The following is a 24,432-nucleotide window of genomic DNA, read 5'->3' as shown; positions in this document are numbered from 1 at the left end:
CAATGACATGAGACAAAGTATATGTGAACTGCTGTATGAAAAGTGAATTTACTCTGTAAATCTTCACCCAAATCAAAATAAAATAAAAAAAAAAACAAAAAAACAAGCCTGGAATCCTTATGGAGGCAGTTCCACTCTGTCCTCTGGGGGCGCTACAAGTTGGAATCTACTAGATGGCCGTGGGTTTTTTGGTATTGGAAACAGGGACTTGGATTTCTTCCATTTAGTTACAAGTTGATTGAAAATGCATGATCTCATTGACTCTTCATACTAATTTTGCGAGGAACTATTTTTATCCTCACTTTACAGAAGAGAAAGCAGAGGATACCAAGAGATTTCCATCCCTGAGGCCACAAAGCAGTTAGTAGCTTTGAAGTAGACTTCTCACCTCACACCCTGTCCCTCCCTCTCCACCCTCCTGGGGGACAGACAGGCGGCTTCTCTACCTGTAAATTTAGGGTGATTTCATGTCGCTCGCCTTACTTTTCCAGGTCATGATGATGATTTTTTTTTCATTCTAAGTTAAGGCACCTTAAACTTTAATGTGCTGCAGGTCCCTGGAGACGCTCTTGAAGTGCAGATTCTGAGTCAGTAAATCGGCTGGGCCTGAGAGTCGCAGTCCCTGGAAGCTCCGGGCGCTTCTGGTGCCCTGCTCTCTGCTCGCTTGGGCCTCATGTACTTGGGTGATGACCATTCTTAGAATTAATGTTTAGGCAAAAAGTAGTTGTATTTCTAAGCAGGAAGCCAGACTTTATTTTATTGTGAGAAGCAGGGGATCTTTCACGTCTCCCCCATTTTCTGGCCATAACTGGAGCTCTGGTAGCATAGTGCCTAGGGCAGTTGACTGCTAACCAGAAGGCTGGTGGCGCAAACCCACCAGCCACTCCCCGGGAGGAAGATGGGGCAATCTACTTCCATAGTGATACTGCCTCGGAAACCGAAGGAGGGGTCATTATAAGTCAGTCCAACCGGAGGGCACATGACAACAACAGCTGTGTTGTGACATAAATAAACAACAACAGTGTGGGTGCTAGGACTCAGCTTGGGCCTGTGAGCTTTGCGTGCCAGGGAAGTGGATGGAGCTTCAACTCCCATGGGTGCTTTTTAGAGTTTGGTTAGAAATTTAAATTTAAGCTCCATGCATCAATGGGGGAGGGAATGAATAAACTAAATAACTAGAAATTGGAACTGCTATTCAACACTTAAGGAGCTCTGGAGATGCAGTGGTTAAGGCGTTGGGCTGCTAACTATAAAAGTTGGGAGTTAGAATCTACTAGCCACTCCTTGGAAGGATGGGGCAGTCTGTGTCACGTCTAGGTCCGAAAAGATTTTCAACCTTGGAAATCCAATGGGGGTTGCTATGAGTTCGAATCAAGTAGCTGACAGTGAGTTTGGTGTTTGTTTTTGGTGTTCAACACTTAGTGAAACCTTGGAGGGTGGGGGCAGTATAGCCAACTAGTAGTACTCCAAGACTTAGTTCTTTTTTTAAGAAAAACTTACTTTTTTTTTTTTTTAAATTGTGATTTGGGTGAAAGTTTGCACAGCAAATTCACTTTTCATACAGCAATTCACATACACTTTGTCTCATGACATTGACTGCAGTTTCCCACAATGCAACAGCTTCTCTCCCATTTCTTCCCCATAGTTAACCTCTTCTCTGTGTCCTTCCCTCCATGCAGTCCTGGCCCCAAGCTGTCTCCCTGTGCATACACAGCCCTTCTATTCTCCCATGATTGTTCTCTCTAAGGACTGTATCTCCCTAGTGTAGGTACCTAGTTTGCCTGTCTTTTGTTTGGCTGGAAGCCACAGGAGTGGGTTCAGTTCCAGACCTGAAGGGCAGCTAGGGGCCATAGTCTCAGTGGTTCTGCTGTGTCCCACAGGCAGGCCCTCCATCCATCACACAGGCACGGGCACCAGTCAGAATTGCACCGCGACCACTTCTGACCCCACCGGACTCTAGAGACAGATCAAACAGTCATTCCTATAAAATACACTCAGGGGAGGGCATACATTATCTCAACTGTAATGTTCAGTGAGTAAATATTATTTTGAAATAAGTTCACGTTGTTGTCGGTGCCGCTGAGTCAGCTCCCACTCATACGGCCCTGTGTCCAGCAGAACTGAACACTGCCAGGCCTGCGCCAGCCTCACGCTTGTTGCTGTGTTTGAGCCCATTATTGCAGCCACTGTGTCAGTCTCTCTGGTTGAAGGTTGTCCCCTTTTTTGCTGACCATCTACCAAGCAGGATATGCTTCTCTAGCACCGGTCTCTTCTGACAATGTGACCAAAGTACGAGCCATTCTTGTTTCTAAGGAACATTCTGGCTGCACTTCTTCCAGGACAGATTTGCTCATTCTTCTGTCAGTCCATGGTGTTTTCATTATTCTTTGTCAACACAATTCAAATGCATCTGTTCTTCTTTAGTCCTCCTTATTTATTGTCTAGGTCTCACATGCATAAGAGGCGATTGGAAATACCATGGCTAGGATCAGTCTTCAAAGTGACATCCTTGCTCTTCCACACTTTAAAGAGGTCTTTTGCAGCACATTTGCCCAGTGCAATACATCATCTGATTTCTTGACGGCTGCTTCCATGAGCGCTGACTGTGGATACAAGTAATATGAAATCCATGACAACTTCAATCTTTTCTCCATTTATCACAATGTTGCTTACAGGTCTAATTGTGAGGATTTTTGTTTTCTTTAGGGTGAGGTGTGATCCATACTAAATGCTGTAGTCTTTGATCTTCATCAGTAAGTGCTTGAAGACATCTTCATCTTCAGCAAGCAAGGTTGTGTCATCTGCATATCGCAGGTTGTTAATGTGAAAATTCACAGTAATGTTCACATTAATCTTGTTGAGGAAGATAGCTTGTTACAGGAAATCATTTCTTAAGAATTCTCTATGAAGGTAACCAAAAAAAAAAAAAAACTCACTGCCATTGAGTCAGATCCGTCTCATAGAGACCCTTCCGAGGCAGTATCACTACAGAAGTAGGTTGCCCAATCTTCCTTCCGAGGAGTTGCTGGTAGGTTTGAACCAACAGCCTTCTGGTTAGCAGTCAAATGCCTTAGGCACTATGCTACCAGAGAGTTTGTAAAATTTTCAGATTGTAAAGCTTTGTTAAGAGTATAGCTAGACTTCTCTGGAAAACTGTATAATGCTTCCTCAGAAAACTAGAAAAAGAAATACCTTATGTTCCAGCAAAATCCTGCAACTAGGTATATACCCCAGAGATCTAAGAGCAGTGACATAAGTAGACATATGCACACCTCTGTTCCTTACAGCATTATTTACAATAGCAAAGAAAATTGGAAACAACCTAAGTGACCTTCAATGTATAAAGGATAAGCAAAGCTCGATACATACATAGATGAAATACTACACAACCATACAGAACAGTGATGTATGCACAAAACATAACATGGATGGTTCTGGAGAACATAATGCTACATGAAATAAGTCAAGCACATCAGGGCATGTGTTTGTTGTATGATGTCACTTTTATAAGAAGACAAGAGTAGACATATACACAGAGACCAATGTCTCTTTGAGGTGATTACCAGGGCTGGGGGGTGGAGGAAGGGGAAATCTCTCCCTGGATTGTAGATACTTGTTATTTTGCGTGATGGGAAAAATAGCACCTGATGTGGGTGTGATGAGCCCAGCTTGACCACAGTAAACAGTGCCACTGAGAAGTGCACAAGAACAAAGGATGTTTGTGGTAAAGAACATAACATTTATACTCAACAATACCACCAATAACCGAAAACAAGTGCCTGGTGTACAGGATGTATGTGTACAGGGAGGTAAAGGTGTATACATATGTGTGCACAGATAGAAGTATCTATGTGTACGTACAGATAAGTGTGTGCTTCACACACTGAAAATGTGACTGCAGGTAGTCCCCAGGTGAGGAACATCTGACTTATGGTCAACTGTTACTTACTCTTTAATGTTACGTAAATTCACTCTCACTTTGAAACAACTGAACCAGCCCCTCCTTGGAAGAAATTCTTCATCACAGTGACCTTCACTTGCTGCATGTGCAGCTTTTAAATCACTGGAAAGACTTTGATCCTTTCCTTGCATTCAAAGCAGGTTAAATAAGAACTATAGGCACCTGTTCTGACTTTCCTACAAATCTGACTGAAAGACTGCCTTAAAGACATGCTTAGGAATGGATCTCCTTCCTAACCCAGGGACTGCTATAATGTTACTAACATTTTGTATAGAAATCGTCAAATGGGAACCTACTTTTCTGTGTAAACATTGGCTGAAAGTACAATAAAATATTATTATTTTAAAAATAATACTTAAATAATAATATTTTTCCTGTTGTAGGAAGTGTATTAATCAAAAGAGTAGTGGGTACTCTGAGAGCCAGAAAACCAAACTCATTGCCATCAAGGCCTCTCCAACTCACTGTGACTCCCGTTGGGTTTCCAAGGCTGTAAATCTTTATGGACTGTCTTTCTTCTGTGGAGCAGCTGGTGGGTTCAAACCACCAACCTTTGGTTAACCACTGTACCATCAGAGCTACTTGGATATTAGGCGGTAACTCAAAACTAGCAAAGCAAAAAAAACTGCTTCCTTTTACTGTGGAAAGAGATTCCAAGAAAAGATGCGGGGCTCGGGCGGGTGTCTTTGGCTGATGTCAGCTTAGAATCAGGGCCTGCAGCTGGGTATGTTTTCTTCTTTATCACTTGATGGAAGCAGCAGGTGTTTTAGAACTAGCTGTTGGAAGGGCCTTTGTAGATCTGTTAATGGAATGAAGAGACTAGACAAAAGCGGTGCCTTTCTGTACTCCTGTCCATTTGTTCCCCGACCATAAAGAAAAGCAAATTAATATGTTCTCTTTCATGAGCCCCATCAACTTGCGTCAGTTGGAAATAATTTGTATGACCGAGGCAGAGAAGCCGGTGGCACCCACAGGAGGCAGCTGTGGGCACCGTGGAGCCAAATGAACAGAAAATCTGAGGAGCCTCCATGGTTCCTGGGAAAGTTAGTGCCAAGAGGGGATTTAGAAGAGCTGAAAGGAGCTTTCCAGAGAAAACCAGGGTGTCAGTATGGGATTAGGAAGAAGGCCAGAGATCAGTGAGAATGATACAGCTTGTATCTATGCATTTACTTCTTTAAGAAGTTTTATTTACAGTAATTCTTCTTTTATTAAAGACAAAAAACAGTATGTATAGGAAGATGCCATTTAAGTAAATTCATGTATGTGTAGGATTCATGGAAAAGAATAAAAGCATAGACCAAAAAAAGAAAAAATATTATGTATTGATCAGTTTATGAAAATGTTGTGACCAGAGGCTCATAGGAGCCTAACTCCATATTTTTCTCTGGAGCAGTGGATCAGGATTTGCTAATTCAGTGTTTGTGGCAACTTTATAGAACTTAACAATCATGAATAATGAGATCTGACTGTATTTCATTTTCATAAAAGACAACACACTTAAAAAAGAACAAAAGCAAAAACAAAAACAAACTCACTTCCATTGAGTCTATTCCAACTCTTAGAGACCCTCATCGTGTTTTCAAGGTGGTAAATCTTTATGGAAGCAGATTGCCCAGTCTTCCTTCCGAGGAGTGGCTGGTGGGTTTGAACCACCAGCCTTCTGGTTAGCACTCACATGCCTTAGGCACTGTGCCACCAAAACTTCCTTTTATTAGTGGAGTTTAAATGTCATTATTATTATTATTATTATTATTTTATGCAGAAGGATTCACGTTCAGTGGTTTGTATACAGTCTGTAACACTTGCTAACCATGCAAACCAAAAACTTACTGCCGTCGAGTCGTTTCTGACTCATAGCGACCCCTCCTTGGATTTCTGAGGCCATGTCACTAGGGACATAGGTTGCCCAGTCTTCCTTCTGAGGGGTGGCTAGCCATGCATTTCACAGTAATTGGTCACTCTCCACAGGTAGTCAGTTCACACAGCAGGGCCCATACCTCGCCAGCTGGCAGGATGGGAAGCAGCAGAGGGCCTGGGCAGCCCGCAGAGCCCACCTACTATCATTGAGTCTCGCAGGGTGGATGCAGCCAGGCTGGCGGGTAGTCTTGGCCAGGTCTTTGGGAACAAGGGCTCAAAGACCTCCCATTTACTCGAGTCCTACACAAGACTGTGGGTGGAGGTGGGCCTAGGGCAGCCCAGGGGCAGGTTCATGGATGGATGTGCTAACAGCCCGTGAAGGTAGTGTTTGTGGGAGGTGGGGCTCCCTCTGCCTTGGAGCATGGGAAGGGAACGGAGGCCTGTACAAGGGGGTGGCTGCTCCCTGGCCGGCCATGTGAGAAGGACCCCCAGACACGGCCCCCATCGTGGCCTGGGACGGTTAACACAGTGAATGCCAGTTGTAAAGATACCATTTCCCAAATACTGTCATATGTTACGAGGAGCTCTGGTGGTGTAGTGGATAAGGTGTTTGGCTATTAACCAGAAGGTCACCAGTACAAATCTGCCAGCCTCTTGTGTTTTTTTTTTGTTTGTGTGTTACATTGGCAGGTATTAAAGGAGTAATTACAGGGAAAATGTGGGCTATGCTCACATAATTTCAGGAAATAGGTGTAGCAGTTAAATGGTTTTCTATACTTAGGAAGCTTGGAGTGTGCTAATAGGAATTGGGAATGCCCTGGAAGGGGATTACCTTGAGTGACTCTCTTGGAAAAACCTGGCTTTCTTTTATTGACGTTACCTTCTCCGAGAAGCCAGGTCCTCCGTTCAGTAAGTGGGCATGGAATCGGGCAGTTTCAGGCTACGGCTGAGTTATCCAAGCTGAAATACAGAGGGGGAAAACCAGAAGGGAGGACCAGGAACTGTGGGACAGTATCAAAAAGAGTGTGACATGCTCACGAGGGGAGTTCTAGAAAGGAGGAGAGCGAGCTGAGAAGATGGAGGAAATCTGTGAACGGATGATGGTTGAGATTTTTGCAAAAATAATGAAAATCAAACCAGATACCCAAGAAGCTTGGAGAACCCCCACGTGGGATAAATAAAAACCACCACACCTAGGTATGTCATGCCAGCTACTGGGAGCCAAAGGTAAGGAGGAGATCTTGAAGGCACCCACAGAGCGACAAGGAGGACTTCTCAGAAACTTTGCAAGTCTGACCTCTTCAGACTCACAGCATGAGACACGTTTGGTTACAGTCCCATGAGGAGGGGAAACCTCTCTGAGGAGAACCGATCTTTGCTAAGTAGCAACGGGAGCCTCCAGGTGACAACCATTTCCACTTAAAGTGAGGGAGAGCATATTCAAAAAGTGAGCTAATGACTCAGTTCTGTGGCATCTATTGACATATTGAAGACACTAATAATACTTTAGGGAGCTCTGATGGCGTAGTGGATAAGGCACCTGGCTGCTAACCAGAAGGTCAGCAGTTCAGACCCACCAGCCGTTCCATGTAAGGAAGGTGGGTCAAGCTACTTCCATGAAGACTTACAGCCTCCAAAACCCAACGAGGGTCGCCATGAGTCAGAAGTGAGTAGATGGCATTGAGTTTGGTTTGGAATAACACTGTAAGTTGATTTCATTGTATTTTCTGAACACGTTAAAAGAATCACCAGGTTAAAGAAAGAATCCTCTTCTGAAATGGTTGTTTGCAGAGGCACGTGGGTCTGGGTAAGCGTATTTGACTATTTAATAAGTGAAAAGAAATATAAAGAAGTCAGCAGGGCACGATGAGAGTACGTTTCCTGAATTAGAACTCTTGTTGGGCACTATGTAAAGAGAACTGTTTAGCTTTAATTCCTGAGCCCAAAGAATTGACACGGAGCCCTGCTGGCACAGTGCCTGACATGTTTTGACTGCTAACCAGAAGGTTGGCGGTTTAAACCCACCAGCCGCTCCATGGAAGGAAGATGGGACAATCTACTTCTGTAAAGATTTACCTCCTCAGAAACCCAGTAGCCGTTGCTATGAGTCAAAATCAACTTGATGGCAGTGACTGTGGTATGAGTCAGAGGCAACTGGCAGTGTACAACCAGGAAGAATCGTTAAATCTAAAAGAGACTACATTTACAGGATATGCAGATAAAACACTAGCGTGTAAATAAAATATTAATAAAATTCAAGGATTATTGTATAGGTCAGTAGTAATAATAAATAATATCAGGCACCATGCATCAGGATTAACTTGACAGCAACTGACAACCACCATTAATCCACTGTCTACCCTGTGCTAAGCCCAACCATAAGTCTTTTAAACATTAACTTTTTTGATTCTCATATAATCCTGTGAAAAGGTATCAGCAGCATTTTGCAAATGAGAAAAAAAGTTGGTCAGTAAAATGCCCAATGCTATTCCACTAAGCTCCGTGTGGGATTCAGACTCCAGAGCCTGGGACAGTAAGCAAAAAACCAAACTCACTGCCATCAAGTCGGATCCGACTCATAGCAACCCCTCCTTGGGTTTCCAGGGTGGTATCTCTACAGAAGTGGATTCCCTAACCTTCCTTCCAAGGAGTGGCTGGTGGGTTTGAACCGCCAGCCTTGTGGTTAGCAGTCAAGTGCCTTAGGCACTACACCACCAGAGCTCCCTATGAGACGGTAGAAGCATAATAAGGAGAGTTTCAGATTCAGGCAAGTGTTGATTTTAAGCCCGGCCATGCTCTCTCGTTCTGTTCGGCTGGAGCTAAGATGAAGGGTCCGTGGGAGGAATAGTACTTCCGGACGTGCTGGAGGATATAAAGCAACCTTTGCTGGGGCTAAGCTGAGGATGCAGGGCGTGGCCAGCCCCATGCCACTCTGCACTTGGACCAGCTCTTGTGTATCGATCTTTACCGTCGTTAGCTAATCTGAGCATGACGCTTGATCTGTTGTGCTCTAGATGTGCCGGTAGGCAGGATCCAGGTCCTGAGAAGAGCTGAGAAATTACGTCACTGTTTGGGTTTAGTGTGATAAGATTTAACCAGCAGTGGAAAGGGAGGGAGTATTTTCTATCTTGGAAAGTATGAAAATGGAAGTAGAATCTCGTATAACATGAAGTTGATTATATGGTGAAATAGTTATTAATCATTTTTATGCCACAGACTTTGTTCGTTTTAATTTTAATACACTTCACTTACCAACTGTCTTGTTATCCAACATTTCACATTAAGGACAATAGTAAAAATATTTTGTGAATTAACAGTGTACATCTGGTAATAATGAATGCTAAGGTGCGAGGCGAGAGTCTCGCTGGCTGTGATGGTTAAAGTTATGGGTCAGCTTGACTGGGCCATGATTCTCATTGATTTGGCAGTTATGTAATAATGTGATTTGGCATTTATGTAACAAAGTAGTTAGTCATCTTCCATTTTGTGATCCTGCATTTTTGCGCAATGACCTGGTGTTTGGAACCTACCCATGTCACTAAGTGAGAAGTGGGTGTTATTTTAGGGTCAGGTGTTTTAAATGTGCTTTCATTTGCATATAGTTGCTCATTATCTGTCTGCTTGGATGTAGTCATTCTCTGTTTCTTCAGTATATAACATGCAAGAGTCCTGAGTTTACAAGACAATAATATAAAACATCTGTGCTACCCTATAGACAGAACCACTTTAGAAATTATAGCCAAAAAAAGTGTTATTTCAACACTGCTTATCATGACTGATTACTAAAGTGATACTTCCAGAGCAAAGTGTCAGCCAGGAAACATTTTTCTAATTTGAAGTTTAAGACTTAACTTGTAATATTATTTATTTGAATAAAAACTTTAGCATAAAAATGTACAAGAAAATCTGTTTTTGTTGTTGTTCTTCTTTTTTCAGAGAAAAAAAGAAGAGAGGTACTCCCTAAGGAAATAATATACCACCACTCTATTCCAAGACCTGAAATGCATTTATTAGCCCAGTTGAATACAAGTAAACTAGATTCTTTCAAAAATCTATTTTACTATTTACACTCCCCCAAAATGCATTGCCATTGAGTCGATTCTGATTCATAGCAGCTGTAGGACACAGTAGACTCACCCATAGTATTTCCAAGGCTGTAAATCTTCATGGAAGCAGATTGCCTTATCTTTCTCCTATAGAGCAGCTGGTGGGTTTGAATCACTGGCCTTTTGGTTAGCAGCTGGGCACTTAACTACAGTGCCATCAAGTCTCCTTATTTACACCATACATAATATAAATTTGTTGTTTGATTTGTGATTTGATGGCTTAACGTCTGTCCTTACCCTGTTCCACTAGGGTTGTCCTTACCTTCTACTTACGTGTTTTCTGAACGTCGTCGGTCAATGTTGATACTCACTGCAGGATGTATAATGGGCCTGTAGCACATACTTTTAAAATACTTTTCACGTATCCTTGTTCTTGCATGCTCTCTTTCTTTACATCCTTTGATTCATTGTAAACCTGACAAGGAAAGAATTCAACCTCATTAAACTTGTCTAAATGTTTCTCCTTTCTACTTCAGTTTGGATCTCTGAGATTTAGGGCCCTAAACAAGTGAACTGCTTCCAAATAGAAAGAGTGTTTTGGGTTTGGCTCTTAGATCTAACAGTTGGAATCTCCCTCAGCATAATCATCTTCAGAGCAGAAATAGTAAGCCTTTCAAAGACCCCTGAGCACAGCTGTGAGCCCTCCGGCTTGCCTCTTTCTCCCCTCTCTCCCCTCCAGCCATTTTGGATCTCCGCATGGCCACCATGCCATGGGCCCTTCAGCTTTTTCCCTCCACCATGGACTTGGCTTCCCGCCTTATCTACCTTAGGTCTCCACCCCTCAATCTTCTGTACCTCTGTCTGCCCTGAGACGGCAAAGTTCTGCCTGAGGAACTCACACCCCAGGGCAGATGGTACCCCGGCCCTCACACTTTTCAGTCACCTTGTTTCCTCTTGGCGCTCTCCACAACTTTTTCTAACCTTCTTTGCCCTGCATCCAGCTTCCTCCCTGGCCTCACAGAGAAGAGGCAGTTCAACAGGAAGCCCCACAGCTGCTCATTAGGAAACCCGTCAGCACCATTTTCCATCGGTTCCCCTTCCACTTGTGATCTGTGCACCTTCTCTCCCTGCCTTCTCAGGAACCAGATGTTCTGAATGCTCTCCTCTTCGCTACGTCTTTAGTTTGTGCCCCTCTCGGTATCTTTATCATTAGCCTTATTTTCTTAAGTCTGCTTAAGTCTTTTTTAGCCTTAAACAGACAAAAATGTCTCCCCTCACCCACCTTCTCTCTCCTGCTACTGCCCCAAATCTCCCTTTCCTCAACTCAAGTCACACTTTCGGAAATAAGTGAGAGGTGTATTTACTTGATAGTCTCGGATTACTGGCAAGGTAAGCACGCGCTTACTTGTGCATACTTAATAATCTGTAGTGAATAATATCAAGTTTTTTTACATCAAAGATTCTGCTTATGATATGGCTGGCATCTGTCTCTCTCCCAACCCCACAACGCCTTCCTACAGAAGCAAAGACTTCTCAAATTTACTGTCCCTGACAGGGATGGCGTACCCAGTAAGCACAGGCTCAGTTATGCTTACTGTCTGTAGCGAATGGTTTCGTACGGGTTTCACCACATCGAAGTAAGCCCGTGTTCCCCTGGCTTATGGAATGATATGTCCCTGATAACTCACTCTCTCTGTTTCTCTACCTTCCTCTGTTTCAGTCCACTGTGGTCTTGATCCTCTCCCAATCACTCTAGCTTTTGCCTCGGTCACTGTTGATGCCATTGGCATGGTTTTATTTGTGTAGTCTCCTTACAGGTTTTTCCTAACCCACTCTAGCCTTACTTTTATCCCTTATCTACCCTGCAGCCAAAGACATATTTTTAAAACACAAATCTGATCATCTGATGTCCTCACCTAAAACTCCACTGTGGGTTACTGTGCATATCAGTCCGGGGGGGACTAAGATCACCCCCATCTGATGCCAAATTGTGTGGTGGATGAATGGGGGCTAACCAGGCCAAGGTCACCACCAAGGTCACCACCTACTCCATATACTGGATATATTGGTGGATATCTGAACTTCCCCTTCACAGTTCAGTTTCACACGCCAGCTACCCGTGCAGCCCTTCTCTCTGTTGTTCCCTGGCACCCAGGGCCGGGTCAGTGTGTACCAGCTGCACGTTCGGGAATCCACACGACTCCCTCCACTTTAGACCAGCAGCCCCCACCACTCCTTTGAGTCCTGTAATTCATAGAACAACTGCCAGAACTCAAGGAAACACCATACCTGTGATAACCACACAGCTTTAGTACAACAAAAAAGGATACAAATGAAGAGACACATACAGCAAAGTCTGGGAGGGTCCCAGCGAAGGACACCCTCTTCTCTCGAGAGCGGCCGTTTGCTCTTACAACTAGAAAGCTCCATGTCTGCCGTAGGCTCAGAGCTTTTATCAGCCTCACCATGGGGCCATGATGGATTACATCATGCCTAGTAAGCCTTAGTTAGCGTCGGGTCCCCCGCTGCAGTGGTCACCTGGTAGGTTTCCACTCATTAGCCCCTGGTGCTGGTCTGACTCTCAAAAGGCCAGATTACTTTCTGTACCTCATACTTACCATCTGGAGGCCCTGGTGGCACAACTGGTCAAGGGCTTCCCTACTAACACAAAGGTTGGAGGTTCAAGTCCACCCAGAGGGGCGTCAGGGAAAGGCCTGTCTGTCTGCTGCCAAATGGTCACAACCATGCAAACCCTGTCAGATGGTTGTACTGTGCACACAGGAGGTCACCGTGAGGTGGACTGGCTTGGCAGGCTCTGGTGTGCTTGGTTTTTTGGGCATACCATCAGTATAGGGCTGGGGGCAAGTGCCCCCCGTTGCCCATCACCAAGGCCTTACATGATCTGGCTCCAGCCTGCTCCTGCAGCCGCCTGTCTGCCTTCTTCCCACCGCCCTTCCAGCTCCTGCGGACAGCCTGGCCTTTTGTGCCTTTGTCCATGCTGGTTCTTCTGCTTGAAATGCTGCCTTCTCCTGCCTGCCATCCTTCCTTGTCTAAATCGAAAGAAACCAAACCTGCTGCTGTGGGTTCGATTCCAACTCACAGCCGCCCTGTTGGACAGAGCAGAACTGTCCCATAGGGTTTATGAGGCTGTAGTCTCTATGGGAGCAGACTGCCTCATCTTTCTCCCATAGAGTAGCCAATGGGTTCGAACTGCCCACTTCACGGTTCGTAACTGAGCATTTAACCACCATCCCACCAAGGCTCCTTCTCCCTTGTCTGGTTAGTGCACACTCATTTTGCAAAACTTACTTCTTGGTTATTTCCTTCCTAGGTCACTGCCCCCATGCAGCCCTTCCCCACTTTCTGCTTAGTGCTCATGATTGATGGTTTGCTCCTCTTTTTCATGCCGGTGATCATGTGGCTAAGGCTGGGCTTAACTCTCTTAGGGGCAAGCACTACCCTGTCTGTCTGTCCACCATTTTATATCCCTAGTGTTTAATACAGGGCTTGCCCACAGAAGTCATATTGTGTGTTGGGTAAATGAAAACGTTTTTGTCAAAATAAAGTTATCAAGGTATTTCAAAAGTTGAACAAACCTCCTACGGATATTGACAATCCTGTCCACATAGAGAAGAGCCCCAGTGGTGTAGTGGTTAAGCGCTTGACCACTAACCAGAAGGTTAGCAGTTCAAACCCAATAGCCACTCCTTAGGAGAAAGATGAGGCATTCTGCTTGTGTAAAGATTGACAGCCTTGGAAACCCTATAGAGCAGTTCCACTCTGTCCTCTAGGGGCGCTGTGAGTTGGAATCCACTCAGTGGCAGTGGGTTTGGTTGGGGCTTTGCTTCTGTAAAGACTGACAGCCTTGGAAACTCTACTCTGTCCTCTAGTGGTGCTGTGAGTCAGAATTGACTCGATGGCAATGAGTTTTGGCTTTTGTCCACATAAAGAAGAAGGTAGAGTAAATCTGAAGACATCTGAACATTTTGAGATGCGCTCTTGGCAGATACCACTTAACTAAATCTTGACTTTTCAAAGTTCTGTTTAAGGAAGTTTTTCTCTCATTGCTGATTGGCACCTCCATCGTCAGAAGGTCTTTGTCTCTTGGCCTGTCGTGGGATTTACATTTGATGACCTTCACTTCATGCCTTTTCGGCCTGGTTTGCTTTTCTTATAGTCACCCGGAAAGAGAAAAGAAAGGACACCAGGTTTGGTCTCTGAGCCTCTGTCCAGTCCTTGTATAGTCTAGCTTATAAGCATCTCCTAACCATTGTTCCTGTATTCATTCATTCATTCCGCAAACACTCCTGGGTGCCTGCTGGGTGCCAGCAGCTGTTCCAGTCCCCAGGGCTGGCATTGTGAATCCTCCCCGTCCAGCACACAGCTCTCGTTGGCATCCGTTGTGGTTGATTTGTACACCGCAGTGTAGAGTAACTTGCAGTGTTTATCTTTAGGGAACTTTAGGAAGAAAGGCCTAGTGATCTGCTTTCAGAAAATCAGCCATCAACAGCCCCATGGAGCACAGTTCTGCTCTGACACACCTGTGGCGGCCGGGGCTCAGAACTGACTCGCTGGCAACTGGTTTGGTTTGTGGTTTAACTTAGATGGTAAATAGAATGGAGGAAGTAATTGTTTTTTCACTAAACATCAGTATTAATGATTTTAAAAGTACGGTGAGATTAGGTAAAGTTCTTCTTCAAATACATTGTTGGTTTATTTCTATGAGGATATTTGATATTATAGGATTAGACCTAATTAGCGATTAATTCATCGTATAGGGACATTAGACTTAGTGTACCAAACTCAGATTCACTGCCATTGAGCCAATTCCAACTCATAGTGACCCCCATTGGGTTTCTAAAGCTATAAATCTTTATGGAAGCAGCCTGCCTCTTCTTTCTTCTGCAGAGCAGCTAGTAGTTTCAAACCACCAACCTTTTGATCAGCAGCCAAGTGCCTTAACCACTGCCCCACCAGAGGTCCTTGGTATATAAGGACTGCAGTTCTTACAGGTTAAAAAGTAAGAGACTATGCAGTTAATTACCCTGGTTATTTGTTGAGCTGTCACTTCAGCTTTACTACTGGCTAACCTAAAACTAAACCCACTGCCACTGAGTGACTCGATTCCAACTCATAGCAACCCTTGTAGGGTTTCCAAGGCTGCAAATCTTTACAGAGTAGATTGCCTCATCTTCGTCCTGAGGAATAGCTGGTGGGTTTGAACCATGGAGCTTCTGGTTAACAGCCAAATGCACAACCCACAGTGCCAGCAGAGCTCCTAATCCTGGCAGGTACCATGAATTATGGCTTATTTCTTTTCTTTTTTTTTTTTTTTATTGTGATTTGGAGATTGAAGATTTACAGAGCAAATTCACTTTCCATACAGCAGTTCACATATACTTTGTCTCATGTCATTGACCACAGTGTACCACAATGCAATAGCTCCCCTCCCACTTCCTCCCCATGGTTACCTCTTCCCAGTGTCCATCCCTCCATACTCTCCTGCCCCCTGAGCTGTCTCCCTGTGATTAAGCAGCCCTTCCTTCTCTCATGATTGTTCTCTCCAGGGCGTGTGTCTACTTGAGGTAAATGTTTAACTCACATGCCTGTACTTTTTTTGGCTGGAAACCACAGGTGTGGGTTCAATTCCAGACCTGAAAGGCAGCTAGGGGCCATAGTCTCAGTGGTTCCACCAGGTTCTATTGGACCAGCAAACCTGTTCTCAACCATCTTTTTTTTTTCCCCTCCAAATGATTTTGAGTTTTGTTCCACATTGTTCTCCCTCTCTATCCAGGATCTCTTACATCCCTTCCAAGTGGATGACAGTGGTAGCTGGGCACCATCTAGTTCTTCTGGTCTCATAGTTGTATAGGTTGCAGATTGGAAGGTGTACCAGTCGCGAGGACTGATTGTTTCCATTAATTTTGGTTTTCTTCTTTCTTCTTTGCTCTTGACGAGGAGAGACCCATTGTTGCATGTAGATGGCAGCTTGCTAGCTTTTAAGATCCCAGTCACTACTCACCAAAGTAGGAGGTGGAACAATGTTTTGTATATAGTATGTTATGCCAATTGAGCTTGATGTCCCCTGCGACTATGGTCCCAAGCCCGCAGGATCAACTACTCGGTTGCTCTGGGTAGCTGGCTGTGACCAAGCAGTGACCACAACCTAGCCCCTTGTCAGCTCTACTATACACCTGGGGATTCTGATCATTCACATAAACTTACAGGACCATTGTCTGCCAACCCTATATATGATCTTGGATACACTCCCTCTTTCATAGACATACCTAATCGTTTAGCCTGTCCACCTAGCTATCCATCCATATACCCATGTTTGCCTTCACTGAGAACTCAGTACTGTATATGCAAAAGGGTTCATATTTGTTGTCTGTACTTCCCATGTACCTCTCTATGTCTTTCTCATCCTCAATGCTGCCATATTGGTCACTCACATTTGGTACGTTGCCTTTCTCTTCACCCAAATCAACATTTATCACTATCTATCTAACAGCAGTCCCTCCCCTCCCCTCCCACCACTGGTAACCAACAAAGAAAATTTCCTTCAATAGATAAACCTTTCCTTAACTTTTACAATAATGGACTAATACAATATTTGTCCTTTTGTGATTGACTTATTTCACTCAGCATAATGTCCTCCAAGTTCATCCATGTTATGCGGTGTTTTGCACATTCTACATTATTCTTTAGCATTGCATAGTATTCCATTGTGTGTATGTACCATAGTTTGGTTATCCATTCCTCAGTTGATGGACATCTAGGTTGTTTCCATGTTTTGGCTATTGTAAATAGTGCTGCGATGAACATGGGTGTGCCTATATCTGTTCTTGTTATGGCTCTCACTTCTTTAGGGTATATACCTAGTAATGGGATGGCTGGGTCAAATGGTATTTCTAATTCCAACTTATGAAGGAATCACCATACTGCTTTCCACAATGGTTGTACCATTTTACAGTCCCACCAGCAGTGTATGAGAGTCCCAATCTCTCCACAACCTCGCCAGCATTTGTTATTTTCTGTCTTGTTGAACTTAGCTACTAGTGCTGGAGCAAGATGGTATCTCATTGTTGTTTTGATTTGCATCTCTCTAATAGCTAATGATTGTGAGCATTTCTTCATATGTTTGTTGGCTGCTTGAATATCCTCCTTGGTGAAGTATAGCTTATTTCTTAACATTAATCTGTTAGCCCGATCATTAGTTATTGTCTGTACTTAACAGTGAAGTGAGCAACTGAGCAGGCATTCTTTGGTAACAAAGGAACAGAAAACATGTGCACTTCAAAGTCTTAAGTAGATTTAAAAATATCAGTGTCAATGTCTTAGTTCCCTACAATCTTGTATTTTCATGTATTATTTGACAAGTCACCACTTTTTGAAATTAAATGAAATGTCTTCATCCCTGTTGTCTTGTCTACCAAAGTAGTTAAAAGTGATCATTATTTTTGGAACTATAATTAGGTTCTATTTTTTGTTTTTTATTTGATGTTACATTTCCTGACTCCTGAGTGTGTTGTGCAGTGTGATGACTTATTAAGAGATTCACTCATGTTCTTTTGTTTCCCAAGCCACTGCCAAAAAATATGGTGTCTCGCCTCTGTGAGTCGAAGAAGGTCTGTGCCGCTGCTGAGATGCAACTTCAGGTATGTGTGGGTCTTTGTTCCGGAGTTTTCTGGGATAATTATCTAAGACAAGTCTATCACTTTAGATTCTTGCCAGTGCCGCACATTTATTATAATAATTATGCTTTGAAAATGTCTTTCATCTGAGTTCAAAGACCTTGACCAGAATTGACTCATTCAGCCCTCACACTGTCCTTCCAGAGTGGATGTGAAATGATTCTCCAAGTTCAGTCAGGAGAATCAAAGCTCAGAGGAGTCACGGGACTTCTTCTAAATTGCCTGTCTCCTCTTCAACCCAGTTAGGACTCAAACCCAGTTCTGTATGTTTTTATTCATTGTGTCTCTTCTTAAAATTTGTTTCTGGATCTGACGTTTGAACAGTCAGAGCCATTACTTTAGATGATATTCAAAACCAATTTTTCAGGCTCCTAGATAAAGAATAGAAACATTTCGTGAACCATCTGGATGTCATTCCTACATGACAGCAGATACTGAGGTATTTGTAATGAAAGACTCTGTTTATGAAGTTCTTACTCTTACTTTTTGTCAGATCTTGAGAGTTATGTAAACAGACCCTAAACGCCCATATTTCATCTTAGGCAATATTGGCTTCACAGTGATCTAGGTCTCTATTAAAAGTGTAAGCACAATTGAAAAAACCAAACCAAACCTACTGCCATCCAGTCAATTCTGACTCATAGTGACCTCCATTGGGTTTCCAAGGCACTAAATCTTTATGGAAGTAGATTGCCCCATCTTCCTCCTGCAGAGTGGCTGGTGGGTTTGAACCACCAACCTTCTCAGGCACTGTGCCACCAGAGCCCCTGGTAACCACTGTAAACTCACTGCCACCAAGTTGATTCTAACTTATAGTGACCCCTGCCAGGTTTCCAAGACTATAAATCTTTACATAAGTAGATTGCCCCATCTTTCTTCCATGGAGTGGCTGGTGGGTTTGAACCACTGACCTTCTGGTTAGCAGCCAAATGCCTTATCCACCACGCCACCAGAGCTCCTGTAACCACTATAGAAGTGGCTTAAGCTTGTGTACAATTTAGTCCCTAGAAAGTAATACATCAGTGCTATTTTTTTTTACTTTAAAATATATTTCCATGAAGAAAATGTGTAATATTGACAAAGCCGTGACTTTGTGTTTGATTTACATTAGTGCCTGAGGCATTTGACTACTAACCAGGAGGCTGGCGTTCAAATCCACCAGCCACTCCTTGAAAGAAAGATTGGGCAATCTACTTCCGTAGTGATACCATCTTGGAAACCCAAGGAATGGTTGCTATGAGTCAAATCGACTTGGCAGCAGTGAGTTTGGTTTGGTTTAAGGAGATACAAACGACACTTTAAAAATTGTGAGCTGTCTCCTTGCATTGTTACTCTGGTCTGAGAGTCTTGGTCCCAGGAACGCACTCTCTGGGTGGGTGGAGGGGCTCATCTCTTTAAGATTGTTCAGTTCATCAGCACCTAAGCATCAAATAAATGGACATTTCGTCATTTTTACAATTAAAAAAGCAGCCATTCCATATTCATGTTTGTGAAAGGCATAACTTAAGAAATGAAAGTCTGAGATTTTGATTTTGTTTACTGATCGGGACAAAGAACACCTCAGTTGAGGTTAGAATGTGAATGTATAAGCTTTGATACTTTCCTCTGGTAGAGTAAGGGCAGACCACGGATGGGCCATGCTAGCTGCTCTGACCGTCTGTGTGCAACATGACGCATTGTAGACTATAGAGTTGACAGTGCTCTTTTTAGCTGTATGTTTTGATTACCAGTTAGAGTAAAGCAATATTTATATTTGAGAGATGTCTGTATTTTTTCCTACAGAGGTTTAAGCCTGAGTTTATAATTTAGAGCCATAATTCCATATCTAGATCAAGCCAGAAGCTAGAAGTCATTTAAATTTTTTCTTTTATCCAAAGTAATCCTCCCTTCTTTCAAGTCAACAGCTGCACATTCGCCACAGATTCCGTTTCTAAATCGGAAAGATACATATTGGAGGCATATTTGCGTGTCAACATTTTTCTTTGAAAGAAAGCATTTTCTGCCGCACATGAGGTGAAATCCAAACGTTGTTAATCTGCAAGTCCCATGTTCCCATGAAAAACCCTTCACCTTGACTTTAGATTTTATATGCAGAATTTAATGCTCGTACTTTGTAAGCTGCTGAATTCACGGTCAGACATCCTTGAATGCTTTCTTTGCCTGTTCCCTTTCGGTGGAGAGTGGCCCCTCTCCCCAGCCACCTAGTGGCACTGGCTTGCCCCTCCGCAGCACCTGTTTCCTAAGGCCAGGTGCTGGGGTCCACCTTGGCCCTACCTCCAGGCACTAGCAGCTGTAAAATTCTTTCAACATCTGGACTTGCCAGATGCTCGGTTGCTGTGCTTTTCTCGCCCCTTACCCCACCTACTTGATGTTCTCTCACTTCTCATCACAGGAGAAGGCTTCTGAGGGTTTCATTTCTCTCACTTAAGATGTATCAGAATTCCAGGAAGAAATCAGACAGGATTTGCTAGACTCCAGGGGGTCGCAAGCTATAACTCTTTATTTTGTCACATTTCCAACTCCATGTATGTTGTCAGAATTCCAGGCTTGTGGTTAGGAATATCATTTGCTACATTGTGCATAAAGAGTTCCCACTGGATAAAGTTCAACATCCTTTAATACTCCTAATCACGGAAAAGTAGAGAACAGTCCCTTTAACCCTTAATGCAGTCCTAAATGTTGGATGAAATGTGTTAAGCTGTGTACATTTATATCTGCAGTTGTCTTCAGCTGATTTATGTTACCATTCTAGTGCACTGAGACATCTGGGCTACGCATGCAGCCTGTGAGGGTGGAGTGCCACAAGTTAATGGCTGTGTTCCTTGCCCAGGTCTTCTACGCTGCTCTGGATCAGATCTACCATGGGAGGCATCCCCTGAGGAGATCAACCACAGACATCCTGAAGGAGACACAGGAGAAATTTTACGGCTTACCCTACGTTCCCAACACTGTGAGTTCAGCATTGGAGTCCTGGGGTGCGGGTTTGTGTGGTTTGTGTGCCCATGCCTGTCAGAGGGAGGAGGTCAGGATCAACTCTGTCCCTGGAGAACTTGAATTCCTCACATTATTGAAGAGGTTCCACAATGTGGGGCGAGTGCTAGAAACTGCCTGGCTCCCTTACTGTCTCTAACCATCCGCTGACACGTGTTGGGTTCCTCTGGCTAGGTAGGTTTTTCTAGGTTTCTGGGAAAGTGGTGGTTTAAAAAAAAAAAGCCACTGAAGTTAGTCTGAATCCTTCTATTTAGTTCTTTTTCTGCAAAGAGAACGATGTTAGCCAAGTCAGATGATGGCGGTCGTCATTCTCTGCTCATTTTCATTGTGGTGAGTGTGTACTGAGTCCCCTCCTGGGTGCCGGCATCCTGATGCTCCACATGTCTCATCTCAGTCGGTTCCCGGGGGTGGACAGCAGCACTGTTGTTACCGCTGAGAACTAGGTGCTGGCAAAGCTATCAAATGGTTTTGCAGGAAGATCTGATTTAACTCTGAAAACAGCCCTCTGAATCAATAACATCCCTATATTTGGGGCTGAGATTGAGGCTCACGTACATTAAGCATCTTGTCTAGACCCTGGCACAAATGGTTAAGCACACGACTATTAGCAGAAAGGTTGTTGGTTCAAACTCACCCAGGGTGCCTCAGAAGACGGGCCTGGCGATTTGCTTCTGGAAGGTCACAGCCTGGAACCTCTGGAGCAGTTCTACTGTGTTCATGTGGGGGTCACCAGGAGTCAGCACTGGCTCAGTGGCAACTAACAACCAGCACAGAGGTCACGGAGGTAGTAAGTAGTTGTAGTTAAGTAGTTGTGTTGAGGTTCCAAACCAACTTCTGAAGACATTCATGGTTTATTATCCCAACACTCCTGTTAGGAAGTGGGTATACCAGAAGGAGTACTGTATTTTTACGCAAACAGTGCACGTCTTCAGAGTTTGTTTGCCAACCTCACCCTCCCTTTGTGAGGTATTTTCATAAGCATGCTATTCTAATTTTTTTAACACGTGAAAAAATATTGCCATAGCGGCGCTTATGAAAGTCCCTCGCGAAGGGAGGGTGAGGTTGGCAAACAAATGCAGGAGGTGTGTGTGATTTGTGTAAAATTCTGGTGTTGGCTGTTGCCCTTTGCAGTCCACCTGACCTGTTCATACTACACAGTTCTCTTTCAGTCACAAGTGGTAAAAACCGACTTGTACTGCCGTGAGCAGAAAGAGAGTTTATTGAATCTCATAACTGAACAGTCCAGGGCTGCATCTGGCTGCATCCTAGTCGTAAACAACATTGTGTGAAGTCTCTCTGTTCCCGGTTCTCAGCTTGGTTCTGCCCTGGCTTAGTCTCATTGTCAGGCAGGCTCCCCTGACTTGGTGCCATGAGCCTTACACCCTGCCAGCTGAGCCAGCCCAGAAAGCAAGCTCACTCGAAAGCACCCTGGCAGCCGTGAAATGCACAGGAGCTGTCAGGTGCTGTGATTTGTGGCAGCACTGCACACCCGAATGTGCTGTGCTAACTGAACGTGTGTTAGGCAGTTAGGACCCTGCCATTGTCCCCTGCTCCTCAGGCCGAACACGCAGATGGGCACGGCAATCGTTCATACACACCAGACCAGGAAAGTAACAGGGTATTTTATCTTTGTAATACTCTCGATCAACAGTTGTTTTTATTGGCTTAGAAGCATAATTGTCTGCTCCAGCTGTATCAGTGCTAGTCATACTCACTACTGACTTTTGATCTTATACATAATATTGTTGTTTAGTGCTGTGTATTATTGAGTTATTGATCATTTGTACTTTTTTTTTAAAATTGTATCAATAAGAATAATCTAATGATTCATCTGTGGAATAAATAATAACAGTTGCCTAGGTTTTAATCCATGATCAACGCCCATGGAAGCAACAGGTCAAGAAATCCAACGACGTATTACAAATCTGCCGCAAAAGATCTCTTGAAAGTGTTTAAAAGCAAAGGTGTCACTTTGAAGACTAAGGTGTGCCAACTCAAGCCATGGTATTTTCAGTTGCCTCATATGCATGTGAGAGCTGGATGGTAAGTAAGGAAGACTGAAGAAGAGTTGATGCATTTGAATTGAGTGTTGGTGAAGGATATCGAACGTATCACGGACTGCTAGAAGAACAAACAGATCTTAGAGGAAATAGAGCTGGAACGCTCCTTGGAAGCCAGAATGGCCAGACTTGGTCCCACCTAGTTTGGGTGTGTTGTCAGAAGGGACCATTCCTGCAGAAGGACTTCAGGCTTGGTAAAGTGGAGGGTCAGTGAAAAAGGGGAAGACCCTCAACACGATGGACTGGCACAGTGGCTGTGATTGTGAGGATGACGTGGGACCGGGCAGTGTTTTGTTTATTGTATGTAGCATTGCTGTGAGTTGAAACCAACTTGACAACAACTAACAGCAACGGTGAGTTTTAATAAAGAAGACTTGACGGTGCAATGGTTAAGTGATCAGCTGCTAACTGAAAGGTTAGTGGTTTGAACCCACCAGCTGCTCCATGGGAGAAAGATGAGGCAGTCTGCTTCTGTAAAGATGACAGCCTTGGAAAGCCTATGAGGGGCAGTTCTGCTCTGTCCTGTGGGGTGGATAGGAGTTGGAACTGACTCTTCGGCAATAGTTTTTTGTTTGTTTGGTGGTTCAGTGGTTAAGTGCTTGGTTGCTGATCCAAACATCAGTGATTTGTGCCCACGCAGCAGCCCCATGAGAGAAAGACCTGGCAAAAGACCTTTACTGCCTCAGTGAAGATTAGAGCCCAATTGAGAACCCAGAAATAGATCCATCTGTCTGTGGTCAGCTGATCTTTGACAGAGGACCAAAATCCATTAAACGGGCAAGAGATAGTCTCTTTAACAAATGGTGCTGGTAAAACTGGATATCCATTTGCAGAGAAATGAAACAAGATCCATAGGTCACATCATACACAAAAACTAACTCCAGATGGATCAAAGGCTTACATGTAAAACTTAAAACTATGAAGTTCATCAAAGAAAAAATAGAGGCAAACTTGTTGTTGTTGTTGTTATTTGCCATCGAGTCAACCCCGACTCATAGCGACTCCTCCTTGGGTTTCCGAGGCAGTATCACTACAGAAGTAGGATTGCCCAACCTTCCTTCTGAGGAGTGGCTGGTGGGTTTGAACCGCCAGCCTTCTGGTGAGCAGTCAAGTGCCTTAGGCACTATGCTACCAGAGCTCCTAGAGGCAAACTTAGGGACCCTAATATATGGCATAAATAGACTACTAAACATAAGTGAAAATGCACAAATAGCAGAAGAGAAACTAGATGACAGGGGCCTTCTGAACATTAAATTCTTGGGTGCATCAAAAAGATGTCTGCAAGAGAGTAAAAAGAGAACCTACAGATTAGGAAAAAATATCTGCCAATGACGTATCTGACAAGGGACTCATCTCCAAAATTTATAGAAAATTCCAGTACCTCAACATCAAAAAGACAGACAAAGCAGTTAAAAAAAAATGGGCCGAGGATAAGACCAGAATATCTTCCATAGAAGATACTCAGGCAGGCAGCCAGCAAACATGTGAAGAAATGCTCACGATTACCATTACCAAGCCGAACTCACTGCCATTGAGTTGATTTGACTCACACCGACCCCTCCTTGGGTTTCCAAGGTGGTATTACTACAGAAATATATTGCCCAGTCTTCCTTCTGAAGAGTGGCTCATGGGTTTGAACTGCCAGCCATCTGGTTAGCAGCCAGATGCCTTAGGCACTACGCCACCAGAGCTCCCTTAACCATTGTTGTTGTTATGTGCCGTCGAGTCGGACCTGACTCATAGCGACCCCTCCTTGGGTTTCCAAGGCTGTCAGTCTTCACAGAAGCAAAGCCCAAACCACACCTACTGGAAGCAAAGCCCAA

General features: G+C 43.9%; 1 protein-coding gene across 1 annotated transcript in view; it reads left to right on the top strand.

Annotated features, from left to right (window-relative positions):
• Positions 1 to 24,432, top strand: part of LOC103198371 (mitochondrial intermediate peptidase) — a 243,887-nt gene that overhangs the window by 160,261 nt on the left and 59,194 nt on the right. Inside the window, exons 15-16 of the mRNA XM_007942532.1 lie at positions 17,448 to 17,522; positions 20,389 to 20,508. Coding sequence (XP_007940723.1) covers positions 17,448 to 17,522; positions 20,389 to 20,508 — 195 coding nt within the window. The remainder of the gene's footprint in view (positions 1 to 17,447; positions 17,523 to 20,388; positions 20,509 to 24,432) is intronic.

This window comes from Orycteropus afer, unplaced genomic scaffold, assembly GCF_000298275.1.
Source record: "Orycteropus afer afer isolate SDZICR_OR568_19922 unplaced genomic scaffold, OryAfe1.0 scaffold00092, whole genome shotgun sequence".
In the NCBI taxonomy this organism is placed as follows: domain Eukaryota; kingdom Metazoa; phylum Chordata; class Mammalia; order Tubulidentata; family Orycteropodidae; genus Orycteropus; species Orycteropus afer.
This window is presented reverse-complemented; position numbering and strand designations above follow the sequence as displayed.